This window comes from Nothoprocta perdicaria, unplaced genomic scaffold (genome assembly GCF_003342845.1).
Source record: "Nothoprocta perdicaria isolate Ctin4 unplaced genomic scaffold, notPer1 scaffold_6, whole genome shotgun sequence".
Classification (NCBI taxonomy): Eukaryota; Metazoa; Chordata; class Aves; order Tinamiformes; family Tinamidae; genus Nothoprocta; species Nothoprocta perdicaria.
Window position 1 is genome coordinate 2,713,844 of NW_020455865.1, and position 14,104 is coordinate 2,727,947.

The window sequence follows — 14,104 nt, forward strand, 5'->3', positions numbered from 1 at the left end:
ATCCTGGCACTATTTAGGAGACAGCAAAAAAACTTTCTCTATTTCGTGCCTCATAAGGTCTCCAAATTGACTTAATTTCTTCTGTTCCTCTGACACTTTTAAGCATCCTGTGCCAGTTCAATGTGCACAATATGGAAGGGGTTTAAGGGAATGGGGAGTTTGTTTTACACCAGAACAGAACATTCTGTGGCTGTCTCACTGAGCTAGTTCAAAAAAATTGAAAGCAGAAATAAATCTGGCAATCGGGAGGAGGCATGAGTTTGTCTACACATTTTAAAGCAGTTAGGAAAACCTCTCCTAGTCAATAAGGAGACATCGGAGGTTGTCTACTCTTTCAAAGGAAGCAACCTTTACTGAGCTCAGGTGATTCCCACGGGTATTTTTGCAAGGTTTGAGGGATTAAGGCAGTACTGAGTGTACACAGGGAGTGTACAGCCAATGCTGTCCTCAAGGGAAGCATCTATTCCTTCCAAGTCCAGATCAACCCACCTGAAGTTTCAAGTCAACATGGACATTACCAAGTCGTATGGACTCTACATGGGAGCTCCTCATTTAATATTTTCCATGCTATTCTAGCAGAAGCAACAGAGATTGGGAAGATGGGCCCCAAATGAAGTCTGCATGAATACCCCCAAAACAGGAGGTCTTTAAAAACACCAAAGTGCTACTAAAGGAGTTTGATGGAATTATTGGAGATGAGCCCTACACAGCATAACCTCTTCAAATGCTGCATTTCAGCAGCGGGACTCGCAGGGCATCTTTCCTTTAAGGTTCAGGCTTTCAAAACAAAAGTTGCATTGTGCCCCCGGGTATCTAGTTGGGAAATCTTAAACCTCGGCACAGCAAAGTGGGGCAGTGCCGTGGCGGGCAGCACGATGGGACGCTACGTGTGTGGCATGTCGGCGTGCGGGGCAGGGCGCAGCACAATGGAGCGTTCTTCAACTGCGCATTTGTAGCCGTATAAACCACAAAAATGTCAAGCTCTGTGCCCAGCAGCTTCAAATAGATTTCCTGCTCCCCTTTAGGCTTTGCTTACATGGTGTCCTGGGGCTGCCTAAGGGGTTTTGACCCAGGGAGGGGACAGGGAATTCTTCCGACCGCAGCAAAGCTCTGAAGTTCAAAGGCAAGAGGCCACAAAATCGCCCTCTCCGCTCCTGTCTGGGAGCTTCCTGCAGCTTTTATTCATCGCTGTGCCTATTTTGCATGCATTTAGCTGCTAGCTTTAATTGAAAGCCATGTCAGAAAGGGCATGTTTACAAACAGATATCAGTAACACTGTCCCACATTGGGGAAAACACTGGGGCACTGCAAGGCACGTGAGGATGGCTAGAGACACACGGCATTTACCCCAACTTAACATTCCCTGCTTCAACAGCACTGGGATCAAAGTATTTAGCATTATTCTGAATGGAGGACTTGCAGACAGTAATTAAATACTGGATTAGAGGCCAATTCCCCYCAGATACAGACCCAGATATCTGATGAAGGAAGACGTGATTATTGTATGCCCCTATAAGATGAACTAAGCTTTATCTCCCTCCTGCTCGACACAAATTCTCCCGTAGCTCTGAATCAAGACCATACGCCTTCCTGGTTCCAATTACAGGCTACGGTTTTGGGCCTTTTATGTAAAATAGTTCACGTCCAAAATTWCATTATGAATCCACAATACAGTACCTTTCAACTTGGACAAGCTGCCAACTCATTAAAAAGCTGCTTTTAATTTTTTTTTTTTCTCATTATTATTAAAATGTCTCCATGGCGATGCAAGTTTCTCAACCCAAATAACCATAATGGATGAATTATAGCTGACATTACTCTGTTATTGCTCTGCTGTCCTGGCAAAATAACAATGCCTTCACTGTCATAGCCAGAAATGACCCAGGCTATTACAGAATCACGGAATGGTTAAGGTTGGAAGGGACCTCTAGAGATCATCTAGTCCAACCCCCTGCTCCAGCATATTGAATGATGGATGTATGAAAACCCATCCACATAGGCAGCAGTAATAATAAATACTTCACAATAAATATATGAGGGCATAGAAAGCAGCCCAAATTCCCACAAAGGCAAGACACACAGTGATGACAGGTTTGGGATTATGCTCTTCTAGTCAACCCCAGTTTTCCATATGAGCTGTCRCTGAAAGATGCTGCACAGCCACCTCTCCACCAAGGCAACCTGCTCCAGTGATCAAYTGGACTCAGTGCAACTTCCCCCCCATTGCCAAGGCCTTACAGCTCTGCCAAATGTAAGGTCCTGCAAGGCAAAGGGTTAAGCTCCCAGATCTGCAGGCAGGGCTGGAGCTACAGGAGAGCGCTCCATGAATCATACAAGTGTGTTGCATCTTCAGCGTGCTCTGATACTTAACACTCCGGGAGGGAGAAATCCATATCCCACTGTTAGCCTGCCTGCTGGAAGGGGACAGTGACCCTGGAAACGTCCATCTGGATTCTGGACTTCTGCCTGCCTTCCCTTTCCAGGCTTTCACTGCATTGCCATCAGGAACGTGGGGATGGATGATGGAGAGTCCCCCTTCCATGCACACCACAATTTCACCATCAGTTATCAGCACCAGCCCAGCTCAGACCAGTACAGGCAGTGCTTCTTTCTTAAGCACTGTGACCAGAACTGAAGGGCTCCAGGACAACCGCAGACTTCAAAACTAGACTCTCCTACTGCTGATCTTGCAGGTGCAACCAAACTGGGCCTGCTGCTGATCTAGGAAAGCTGCAGCATCTTAAAAGGAAAAACATCAGAATGAATCCTCTGATAATGTAATCAGATTCTGACAGTGTAAGACAGACACAGACACTTTTCAAAGGAGAACAGTTATCCAAAGGTCTCCAAGTTTTGGCCTTTGTTTCATCTGAGAAAACTTCCAATTCTGGAATGGCTCCTTTTCTTCAGAGATTACTGCTGAAGCTATAATAAAGACTTTTTTAGCTCTTAAATATATATGCAGACACCCACAAGCAGCACAGAATATGAAGTCTGCTAAGAGAATGCAAATGACATTTTGCTGGCTGCCTTGGAGAACTTGGCCTTTCCTGCCTCTGCTGGAAGAGCTCAGTTGTGATGGGAAGCAAAACTGATTTAGGCAGCAAGGACAGAGCATCTCAGCAGATTTTCTCACTTTTGAGGGCTTGAAAAACAGATGGGCTTTTATATGGATGTGTATATATATRTGTATATACACACACTCATATCCATATGGATGTATATGGATGGGGTAACCACATTTCCCCAGGTACAACACACTACAATTACTTTATCATCTTATCTCCACTCATTCATTTGGCGGTATGAGCTGAAGTCCCATCCTAGTTATGGAGATGCATTGAGGCAACATCTGCGGATCTGATGGAAAGCCCTGGCTTTGATTCAGATCTTTGCTTCTTATTTCCTAAGCAAGACTAGGACTAATGGCTTTGGAAGTCTTGGCAGGGGGACATTTCACAGACCACGTGATTATCCAGACTATGGAATGATTTAAAAGTTGCCTCGTGACACCAAGGAAACACCCTGCAGATCTCATCGCTCAGTTACTACACAAATCAAGCAGGAAGGATATAGGCTATGTTCATGTTCACCAGGGATTAATTCGCCTGCTCAGTGTCACAACAAGATAGTAAGTCTTTAAATAACCTTAATGACAGTCCTCAGTAAAGGAAATACAGGACTACAGAATGGAAGTGCATCCACAGTAGACTCCAAATCCTCATTCAGGCTCCTGACAGACTGTGTCTGAGAGAGACTGCACATTAATTGAAAGTACTGCTAGCAGCATGTCACACTACCTGTGATTTAGCTAATGGATTTTGTATGATTAAATCCATTACCAGAGGAGGGTGTGCATGCTAAGTCATCTGCTGCTTTGCAGCTGAGCTCTACAGTGCCCTTCTGCCTGCTGTTGGAAGTGCAAAGGTCTTTTTACTCRCTGYAATGCCCATTGCAAGAAGCATATTGCCATATAGCACACCTGTCCCCTGTTTTTAATGGTGACTATTTGTTCAAGTCTGTGAAGCCCTCAATGAATAATKTGGCTCGTGTCTTTTTTGAAGGTACATTTTGCTCTATAGCAACAGTTGTCCTGTGGCTTGAAATATTAAAAATCCCCATTTCTCAATGAGAACTTTTATTCTCAATGAGAAATAAAATGGTCAGTGGCCCATGTATTCAAGGGCTTTGGGAACTTCCTGCATCTTCATGTCCAAACCTCAAATTTCTAATGATATGCATGTTTTCAAACAACTTTTCTTAGGACATCTGCTCTTGTGGGGCAGTCTTATTTTTATATGGTGATTATTTGTGCTATGAGACACACCACAACCACAGAATAAAACCCTACTGTGCTTGGCACTCTGCAAAGGCAGAGCAAAACACAGCCCACGTTCCTTTGCATCTTCCAGGCCTCTCTTCCCAGCTGGATTTCACTGTGCGATAATGGGACAGTAAAAACTTTCTAATATAGGAGAACAGATGTAGGCATAGGCTACATCTTCCTTAGTGAAACCTGTCACTATATTCAAATGCAATAATGGAAGAACCATTATTGCAATGCTGCTCGATGGCTGAAAATCTGCATCCCCCCTAACAGTAAAACTTTGCCAAGGGAGAACGTGCCCTGTGCGTGGCTGGAAAAGCCAAGAAAAGGAGCAGGTATTTCTATATGCTAGCCAAATAAAATGGTGTAGACTCACCAGGATACAGCTGCTTTGTTGGTGCACTAAGCTGAGCATCTTTTGTTACTCGATAAGCAACATCTGCTTCTTTTGAAGATCTTCTGCTTGTGCAAAACCCTGTTGTTTTTGTGATACCGTCAGGTAAATTGTGAAAATCTAATACCTTCAAGAGATCTGCAGGCTCAGCTGTAAACAGAAGGAGAAAACAAGAATTAGCAGGCAACAGTATTGGCATTTGCTAAGATCCAAACCACTGGCCCATAGCACGCAAATCATTCATCACAATTTCAAAAATAACAGACAAAATATGTTTTCAATACCTCTGCAAATACAGTATTAACACCAGTGTCAAAGCTAGACCTCTGTATTACTGGTCAAAGACACTAATTCAATACAGAGAAGAACAGTTTATCAGCTGTCTGCACTRGGAGGGAAGGGAGGATATACTATCTTATTAGTACTAGCAGTTGTATATTTTCTGAATGTCTTCACCCAGTCCCCATCATTCAAGCACATTCTAAAGATTAAGCATTAGGCAGAAAATTCATGATCTCAGAGAAAGGCTTTAAATCAAGAGATTATCATCATCATACCAGTGCAAATATTTTAATTTCTTTTCTTCCATAAATTCACTGACCCTGAAACTGTTCTGAGGCAAATGCCTGGGTGAGCTTCCCTACAGGATTACACACTACACCCTGGAAAAGAACTGCCCATAAAGTCACAGCAGCTGGGATAGCAGAGGACACCTCAAAGCAAACTGCAGAAGCCCCTTGACCAACAAAGCAAAGGGCAGGGCTCCATTCCTGAGCAGCCCTTTCTCAACCACATCCCATTAGGTTTATACACCCATTAACATTTGGGAGCAATAGCCTTGTAATGCAGCCAGTGGAAGATCATTTATGCCCAGTGCTCCCTGCAATTATACGCTCTGCACACTGCATCTCATTAGCTTCCTAATGTGGCCTTGCTCACRTCAGGATGGACGCTGCCTCCAAAAGGGTAACCAGATCCGACTTCAAGCATTTAAAATGCATTCTGAATTTTGACCTAATACTCGCAGCAAAGCACTGTCAGAAAAGATGAACCATCCGGCTGAGTGAGAGCCCGGCAGTGCCCAGAGCAAACGTCTGCACGACAGCTTCATTTAGCCTTGTCTGGACAGTACATCACAGCTGCCCTCTTTTGCCACCCAATCCATTATTTTCCGGGAAGAGTGATGTTACTCAGACCCTCAAGGGCAGCCACATATTAGGTAGTCCAACGTTTGCAATGATAGACCCAACAAGCCTCCTGGGCTGCCTGGCCTTGAGCTTCTCGCCGTATTCTCAAGCTGTCTTGCCAAGGGTGCAACCATGTTTTCAACTCGCAGGAAACCAAGCAGCCCATCTATATAAAGTGTATGATCACAGAATGGTTGAGATGGAAGGGACCTCTAGAGATGATCCAGTCTAGTCTGCGAGATCCTTCGTGGCCAAAAAGCACTGATTTCCAAAAGGCAGCAAAATATAGGAGAAAATTAGGAAGGAAAAAAAAATGCATCTCCTGTTGGGATCAAGTACATGACAAAAAAACACCAGAAAAGAAGGATTTGCAAGAGGGGGTCCCCAGGACCCATGCCACACACGAGGGGCACTGGGGAAAGGCTACAGAATGCACTCGAACCCAAACACCCCAGCACCGAAGAGAAACACGTACAGAGCTTAAATCCAGCAGGCTGTGCTTACCAAGGCCTGCCTAACACTCGCATGGAAAAATCACGTATATTGTTAAACAGTATGAGAAGTTTCCAGCCCAGAAAATTTGGGCCCTTAATGGGAGATTACAAACACATGGCAAATGCAAGTCTCAGTGCAGAGAAACCAGCTGAGAAAGCCTGGCCCAAGCAGCACGCAGCTGTAACGTCTCCCCATCTCTCACTCCTTAGGCACAGCCTACAGATGACATATCTRCAGCTTAGATCTTCCTACCGCCTCTAACTGCGCTTTATTTTAYGCAAAAACTATCTGCACATAGAGCTCAGGCTGACTTAGAATAGCTAGAAACTTAGAATAGATCATTATGAAGTTATTACAATAAAACATCCTCCTTCCAGGCACCTCCCTGGGCTCCGAGAGATTCCTATCAGTGCCCAAACTTCAAGAGAGGAGGAARAAGGCAGAGAGGAAGGGGGAGGGGAGCGAATTCCAGACTCCTGACATCAGCCKGCTGCTTCCCAAGCAAAGGCTGTGGGGGGAATTTGGAGACTCGCCTGCAGGATCCAACAGAAACCATTCCCGGGGAGCGGCCAYGACAGCAGGGCTGAGCTCTGCGCAGAGCAGGATCAGAACATCCACGGGAGATGCTGAGCTCGGAGACCACGGCCACAAGGACCATGCAAACAGCAGCACCAGCCGTGGTCAACGTGCAGGAGTGTGAAGCAAGTTGAAGACTGCCGTGCTCTGACAGCCTACAGATTGTGCAACACATCAGGAGAGGAAGAAAGTTTAACCTAGGGAACGGGGCTGCAAGGCTGCAAACACAACCCCTGTTTTGCAGGAAGGTCCTTCAAAACTTCCAGGAGATCAAAGGAGARGCCAAGATCCAGCTTATGCCCTACAGACCCACTCAAATTGCACTTAGCCACAAAAAGCACTGGTCTGAGAGGACTTAAACAGCATGAAAGCCTTCAGCTAGCACCTGATGAAGCACAAAGATGAGCTTCATGCAGCAGGAGCTCGAATTTATGCTAACTAGCTTATTTTCTCCTGATTTTTCAGCCAAAACTAAACTCAGCAGCCTCCCCTATGAGTGGCTAATGATGATTTGGACAATGAAGGTCAGACTGGACTGACTAGAAAATGGGCCCTACAGGGTATTTCCTACCAGCTTGCACTGGGTTTGGCCTTCATCCTAGAACCGAATAAGCTGTTGCTTTCTTTGCTTGCTGCTCCATGAATAACATCACTATGCAACACTACACAGGAGCATTCTTCCCATCAGGATGCACACGGCTGCCCAGGAGACCCACAGCTCCATCCCTGCCCCGATGCACTGGGAGRAGGTGGCCGCGTATCCAGCATGCGGCAAGCGGTGGCCAACCGCAAAGAGCCAAGAGCAATGGGTGGGTGGAGAAAAAAAAAAAAACAAACAAACTAACAAACTAACAAACAAAAAAAACGGTGGAAACCCCAGATCATGCTCCTTGATGCCATAGACCTCTCTGCTTCACCTCTTCTGCACAGGAGGGTGGAAAGTGGAAGAAATGCTTGCAACTGTGGTGCGAGTCCAAGGATGCGATGGTCCTTGCTGCTGGCGGATGCAGAGTTACAGGGTCTCATGAAATAACCAGCCCTGATGCACCAGACCTCAGCCAGGAGGAACAAGAGCTGCCTTGCACCTGACACGGTCCCAAAAGCTCCTTGTGCCCAAAAGAGGCACTAGGAGACAGAGGGACCATTACTTGCGCTGCAAAGCAGATGAATAACTCACTGATGAGCTCCACGGTGGCAAAAGCAGCCATTAAGTCCCCAATTCCTCAGCACCTGACCAGAGCTTTAACCACAAGGTCAGCCTTCCTGTGTTAATCAGGCTCCTCATTAGCTAATTGCCTGCTAAAGCCTGGGGGAGAGCCAGACTTTAACTTAAGGTGTTTTAACTTAAGGTGTTAACTTTATAGCTCCACACTCCAGGCTGGCCAATAGCCACTCACCCTCCCATTTTCTTCCACATTGGGAAAGGTTAAAGCCTGTTTCCCTGCAGCCTCTGCTAAGCCCATTCCTCACCCAGCCACGGCAGAAGAGGACTCATAACAAGGGTGGGTTCAGTCTTCACCATTATTCCCTGCTCTATCCCAAAATGAAATTACCCACCTTGACCAGAAACCTGGATCTGATTCCATCCCATTGATCCAACTTCAGAGAGAGCCCAGGGTATGGCCACCATCACCACTAAAGCCATAGGGACACCAGCTCCAAACCCTCCAAGGCCAACTTTTATCCTGCCCCTTGGCTTCCCTGGCCCTGAGCAATTCCCATTGCCTTCCATGAGCACCAGAAATTCCCGAGCAAGGAGGAAACGGTGCTAACACAACTCATGCCCAGGYGATTCAAGCCTCTCCAAAGCCCCCTGGAGAAGCCCAGCACAAGTAGCAGCCAGAGATCATTCATCTAAACCACATTTGTGCCTGTAATCATCAATTCTAACACCTGGAGCAGAGCTTTTGAATCAAATCCAGAGGTTTTTTTCCTGCCGAGCGTCAGGATACATAAGTTGCCTATACATTACTGGCAGGATTCTGCGTTTCCAGTGTCTGAAAAATTACTAAGCTGTGAGTAACAAGCCTCTAAACAATTCTCTCCCCCATCATTTTTCTGGGCATTTAATTAAATGCCTATCCCCAAGGAAATCTGAAATATTTAAGCTTGCCACTGAGCTGAAGGCTGAAGTTATTGCAGCCTCGTGGCACTCGTGACAGACGTGTGTGACCTTCCTCCTTCCGCAGGTGATGATGTCTGGTGGCACTCGGGCTCCCCTGGCCTGCCAGGGCATGCTAAGCAGCCCCTATAATTTCTTATAAACTGCAAAATTTAAGTGCATTCTGATCACATACATAAGGTTTTAATAAATCCGCCATTAAAGCTGTGCCTGCTTTCAGAGGGTGTTCAGGAGGGTTTTTATAAACTTAAAGCAATTAGATGGCTGCAGGAGCGGAGACTTTCAGAAGCGGGAAGCAAAAGACCCAACRGAGTATCCTGGGACTCCGCATGCAAATCCAGCGGATCAGCAGTGCTGCTTTGCATCTCAAAACAGCCCATATTTAGCACAAGGGTAGACCAGGATTCAAGGGCAACCCAGACTCGAATCAATCTGCTGCTGGAGATGCCAGGTACCCAAGGCCACGTAACACAGCGCGTGTTTGGTAGGAGGAGAAAGGCTGTTTCTAGTACAGAGAGCACATCTGGAGAACCTACCCCAATTCCTAATGACTCACTGTTGCATTCATTTGATTGCTAGTGARAGGCTCTGGCTTGACATCCCTGGAGATCAAAGCCAACTCTTTGAGAACATTTGCAGTAATGAGAGCAGCAGACGAGCTCCCACACCATGCCCAGCTAATTCCTTCCTCTGCCGGGCTGGAAGGAGCATGCGCCTACCAGTCWGCATGGAAAGTCTACGTTCCCCGTCAAGCCGGTGTCCTCATTGCAGTAAGATCAGTAACTGGAACAGTCTGAATACTCCAAACCAGTTTGCACCAAGATCAACCTTTCCCCATCTACAGACCTCTAGATGCTAGTGGAGCTGCAGTAAGTTTTTCAGTAACATGCCACCCCTTGCTGCAAAGCTTGCTTTTCCTACTGCTTTTTGCTCACCCTCTTAAAACGGTCAGGAGACTCAAGAATCTCAAGGGACCAGAAGCTGAGATGTTGTAGCAGAGTGGTTTAAAATAGCAGAACTGCACACACCCCCCACTAGCTCTATCAAGCACAACATAAACTCCATGAGACAAGAAAACAGTTCTACTGCCACAGTCTGCCAGCAACATCATTAGCTGTATCCAAAACTGGTCTTAGGACATCCTTGAAAACCAATGCCATCCTAATCTACTTCTCTAATTCTAATTCCTAGTATTAAAGTCAAGGAAGCCCCCTTCCTCCAGCTTGTTGCCTGACAACATCCTTCACAGTAAAACATTCTCCATCAGCATCTAGAAATACGCACGTACTCTGCACAACTGACCTGTTTGGGTGATCAATAATGGAAACATTTGGGGGCCAGAGGAGAGGTCACCACCCTGTAAGAGCAGAGAACCATTCGTCTGTGCTTGGTTTCATAAGGGCTGAAGGGCATCCAAAGACCTCCAGGACTTCATGACACAGCACTTAGTCATGCCACAGCTTATGCGCAATTATTGCCAGAGACTTGAGGTCAAAAGGTGGGAAATGAGTAAGCGTTAGCRTTCCCACTCATTCCAGGCCAGTCGRCAAACTTTCCCATCATTTCATACACAGCCCACCGAGTCTGGGTATTGGCATCCAAGCACCACATCGCTAATGAACCGGCCAACATAAAACAAACTCCCCACCTCAGCTCATACCAAACAATAACAGCAAACAAGGGAAATGGGGTGTGTTTCAAAAGTAGTATCTCCTTAAAAATCACCATGAGAGCTACAGAAAGGGGAAAAAAATCATTTTATAGGAAAAAAGTTCTGTATAAGGGTGAGCCGAGGGGTGCTTGCAGGGCAGCATCGCACAGGCCAGCATCACCAGCTGTGACCAGCAGAAGCACCGCACTTTAATCCCCATCCGCGGGGGCTCGCGCCGAAATTCCTCGGCACTGACAACGCTGCGGCCGGAGCAACGCGCTGGCTGCCTCTGCCCTGCGTGGAAAGCAGCTTGGGAAAACAGACTGCTCCAAACAGCAGCAAAGCAACAGACCTTCCCCTCCCCATCTCCACCAGCTTCGGATTTTTTTCCAGGGAAAACTTTTCCATTGTTATTTATTCCCTTGGCACTAACGGAACACCAAATTCCTCCCCCTAGCCTTAGCCAGACGGCTGCCCTGACCGGTGTTCACAGCAAGAGGACTAAGCTCAAGCCTGCAGCAAGGAGCAGCGTGCACCCCGCTGTCCTGGAGCTGCAGTTCCTCCCTTCAGCAAGCTTAGTTTTCGCCTAGACGATTGCAGGAATTATTTGAACGTCACGAGCTAGATGTTCCTGCATGGAGATCCATAGCCAAATGCAGAGCTGGATGCASAGATAGCTACGTATCTCCCTGGAGCCTACAGGTTCCAGTTCATGCTCACAGGATTTTTAACAGTTTCTCCTTATCTGGACTGTTTTCACCCAGTTTCTCTCCTTGCTGCAGTCCGTGGATTACTAACTAAACAAACACGAAGGTGGAGGCCAAGTCGATGCACAGACAAAAATAATAATGGAAAGGCCCCGCCGCCATCGTTCAGCCATCCTTTGGATAGACTTATTGCAGCCACTCGAATTCTTCAGCAGCCCAATAAAACAAAGTGATATATTTGGACAAAGAGAAAAGGCGCTTTAGAGGGAGAATCRAGGAATGTGAACTGCAGGGCTGAAGCTATAAAAGTTTGCTCCTTATGAAGGGGCATAACACAGCAAAAAGGCCAACTGCAGAAGGGCCAGATCCTCATCTGGCACATACAGGCTCACTTCCATTAGCTGCAGAGCTGTGTCCACTCACACTGGTCCAGATAGCTGAATATTTCACCAGTGACTCACGTCCCCCATCATTTTTAAGGCCCAAACAGTCCCAACTGTGAACAAAGGAAACCATTATACCGAGCCAGATTCAAAAGACTGTATGCATAATCCCAAAAGGGAGAGAAAGAAACCCAGGGCTGATGTCCTGGAGCCGCTCTGCAAGAATATATTAAATCTCAAGGATCAAGTAATCTTTGTGTCTTTGAGTATAAACCATTTTTTGGAAATAATCAATCATTTGGGTTGCTAGCAAAGCAGTGGTGTTCCTGGCCAACATCAAGCCAAGAAAGGGCCTTCCCTGCGCYGAGTGCAACTGAACCATGCAAAAAATCTTAGCTGTAAATGGCATCCAGGACCTGAAATACAACCAGCAGAAAATCAACAAGTCTTTAAGGCACTGTGAGAAATCCCAGTCCCATTTAAGGCAAGTGTGATTTGAGAACATCGAGGATTTTGATTCTCTCACAGCAGGATCTCCTCCAGGAGCATGGGAAGGGCCCGACGCAGGGAGAGGGATGCTCGGGGCATCCTTAGGGATGAGGCCGAGCTTTCCCTGGCATCCGCAGGGCTGTGGCGGGAGATCCCTGGCGCGTGCCGAGAATCCGGTGTGGGATTCGCGCCACGCTGCCGGCTCCAGCGGCTCCGTGCCTGGCGCAGGGAGATCCCGGGAGCTGCCACCGAGCCCTGCGAGGAGCCCCATTCGCACAAATCCCAGAAAAAGGGGATTCATGCAAATCCAGCAGGGATAGGGCCGCTTGGCCCAGCAATGGCCTRGGAGGGCAGAGCAGGGCCCTGCCATTGCGCAGGCTTACAACACACAGCCTCCCTGCCCAAACCAATGGCATTTGCACCAATTTCCCACAATTCCCCCCCAAAGAGAGGGCCGGCCAACTGCAGCAAACCCTGGGATCACCCCTCGGGGAGCCGCGCGAAGCCTTTTAAGGCAGAGCCCATCGCAAGCCTGGCCCAAGGCCTGGGCCCTCCGGGCCACGTCAGCGCCCGGGGCGCCTGTTGAGCATCCGAGGAGTGTGGACGGCCTCGTCCCGACAGCGGGGCYGCGTCCCGACAGCGGGGCCTCGGCATGGAGGTGAGTAGCGAGCAGCCCCGGCAGATACCTCACATACCGGCCAGCCCACGGCAGCCCCGCYGGCCGCCCTCGGGCCTCCCCCTGCGCCGGGATCCACGGTTTCATGGGACACTCCGGCATTTCAGGAGTTTTTCCAGCAGAACCTTCATTGCTAGCGAGAATGTCACCCTTTAAATAAACCCCAGCGAGGTCCGAGTGTTCAAACTACAGGCTCGTGCTCAGTGCAGCTGCAATAGTGAGCTGCCCTGTCACTGTTTCTACTTTTCTGGAGTGATTAACTAWGATTTTAAAGAAAGCTCAGCTTCAGGAGCAGTTTTTGCATCCTTTTACATCTGGCTTTCAAGTTTGGTGCAAGSAATTTTGTTCCCTCCCATGAAATCCATTCCCTTTATGGAAAGGAAAAAGGGACAAGCAACACAGCCACTTTTTTAATCCTTGCAAGGTCTGTGGACCACCTTGGCCTAAGGAAGCACACACGCAACTACCAGGCATGAGGGAAAAATCACAAGGGGAAAATCACATTCAAGTTCTCCCTGTTACTGAGCAAAGGGGCAAGTTCATATTGGGCAGATTTGCCAATAAGTGGAGCTGCCACACCATGAAGACAGAAGGGACAAGGTGCAYAGGCCAGGCAGCGCCTGCTATTAGTCAAACCTACGTAGCTTAGAAAATGCTTTTTACAGAATACACAGAATACTGAAGAGCTCTGGGAGAACATTAGTCATTCTGCAATACCATCCTCTTCACGGCCTTTCCCCAACCATGCCCAGACCTTTACTTTCTATAGCACTGCCAATGGATCGCCCATCTAGGAGCTTAATTAAGCACATTAACACGAGCACCCATGCAATTAGAGTCGTTTCCAGCACAGTAAATTTTGCAGCTGCACTTGGGCTGGCAGTCAGCATTGCATCCTATGCATTAAACACATACAGAGAACACCATGAAACCACCACGGAGGTGACAGCAGGRCCTGTGTGACACCACACAGCTGCAGCACGGCCAGGACAGAGCCATTTAGGAGCTAAAACACTCCTTTAATTCACCACAGTGCTTTCCCAGTTGTGACTGGGCACAACTGCAGCAATTTTGAAACATTTTATTGAATATTTAGA

The 14,104-nt window shown here is 47.4% G+C and overlaps 1 protein-coding gene across 2 annotated transcripts in view; it reads right to left on the reverse strand.

Annotated features, from left to right (window-relative positions):
• The window catches only part of COL5A1 (collagen type V alpha 1 chain), a 128,563-nt gene that overhangs the window by 93,274 nt on the left and 21,185 nt on the right, over positions 1-14,104 (reverse strand). For both annotated transcript variants that reach the window (XM_026049182.1, XM_026049183.1), the window contains exon 2: positions 4,704-4,871. In XM_026049182.1, coding sequence (XP_025904967.1) covers positions 4,704-4,871 — 168 coding nt within the window. The remainder of the gene's footprint in view (positions 1-4,703; positions 4,872-14,104) is intronic.